General features: G+C 46.6%; 1 protein-coding gene across 1 annotated transcript in view; it reads right to left on the reverse strand.

Annotated features, from left to right (window-relative positions):
* Window positions 1-416: 416 nt before the first annotated feature.
* The window catches only part of LOC147614173 (uncharacterized), a 1,090-nt gene continuing 51 nt past the window's right edge, over window positions 417-1,455 (reverse strand). Inside the window, exon 1 of the mRNA XM_086780710.1 lies at window positions 417-1,455. This exon is cut by the window's right edge and continues 51 nt beyond it. Within this exon, the coding sequence (XP_086636836.1) occupies window positions 907-1,356 (450 nt within the window). The 5' untranslated portion in view covers window positions 1,357-1,455 and the 3' untranslated portion in view covers window positions 417-906.

A 1,455-nucleotide genomic window follows, 5' to 3' on the forward strand; every position in this document is an offset into this window, starting at 1 on the left:
CTCGTCACAAACTTTGAACCCTGATCCCCTTGCCATCATTGGCAACTTATAACAATCTGCTTATAACAAGCTTTCATCCTTACAACCTCAAGCCTCAATACACGTAGCATATATAGCTAAAAAAACCCCATCCACTGCAAGAAGAAGATGTCAGGAGATGCCTGACACATGTAGTGGGACCAATAATCACCATACTTCCAAACAACTACACTCTGACTACAGGCGGGCGCGATCCCGCACAAAGGCTGGTGGCATTTAAATACATTTTCTACCATGTGAACAGTCAGAAACAGGGCTCGAAAGTGGAAGGCAGGGCTGGACGTGTTCCCAACCTAAAATCGGATGACCCAGAGATGGTTTGACGAGTTCAAAACTATCTAGTGGCATGTATTAAATCGAAATGAAGCTATCCCTTGTTACAACTTTACATGTCCTTAAAATCTTGAAAACACAAAACACATAGATTTGTGATCTTGTTAAGATGTACAGCCATCTCTAAGAGCCAAGAGATGTGCCTCCATAACATGTCAAGACAAGATCTCTGGCAACAATCGAACTAACTGTATGAAGAAAAACACGGTATAATCTGTCCAAGCAGCTTTACTTGCTGCAAAAACAGTAAATGAAGTTAAAGAAAAGGGCTTCTGTAGTACCTCCGGTATTGAAGGGAATAGTGTGCTCCATCAAGGATGCCTTATGTTGGTGGCTGAACTTCTGAGCCTTTCTTTCCAAATTCTAACTTTTTGTAATGCAGGGTACCTTCCAAACTCCAATTTCCTCGTACATCAAGTGTTGATGCAGGGTATCTTCCCAAACCCTGATGCCTGATAGGAAACTTTTGATGCAGGAAGTCTCTGTACAGCATCAAAACCCTCGTTTCCTGATGCAGGAAATCTCTGTACAGCATCAAAACCCTAGTTTTGCCTGCAAGATGGAGCTTCCTGAGGACAAAGACGATGAAGATGGAGGGCGCAGACATATTAGAGGCGCTTTGAAATTGGCGAGCAGGGCCCCGATGCAGACCACCAGCGTCGCCGGCAGGATGAGGGGCATGAGCATGAATCCCACCATGAAAGCAAAGGAGCCGAAGAGCATCAAGGTGGATGAGATGCCCAGGAGCAGGGATGCAAAGCCTAACGCAGAGAACTTCGGAGTTCTTAGGGCTGTGACAGTTCGATGGTGCCGATCACGAAGACGATGATGATGATCGCCATTGGTTGAGGGAGAGCCCAGAAGAGCCACGAAGCACACGGAAATCTGCTGCAGCAGATGGTCTACTGAAGGAGGAAGCCCATTTTGGAACGCCAAAGAGCGAGGGTTTACATTTGAGAGGGGGGCGAAGTAGGGGGAAGCCATGGCTATGGAGGATAACAGGATTCTCTGCTTTTCAAGGTATGGAGATGGCTGCAAGAGGCTAGGGTTTGGAAGATGGCAATGGAGGGCAGAGGGCTTCTC

This window comes from Cibotium barometz, chromosome 42 (genome assembly GCF_041138505.1).
Source record: "Cibotium barometz isolate CiBa-2024 chromosome 42, ASM4113850v1, whole genome shotgun sequence".
Lineage (NCBI taxonomy): Eukaryota > Viridiplantae > Streptophyta > Polypodiopsida > Cyatheales > Cibotiaceae > Cibotium > Cibotium barometz.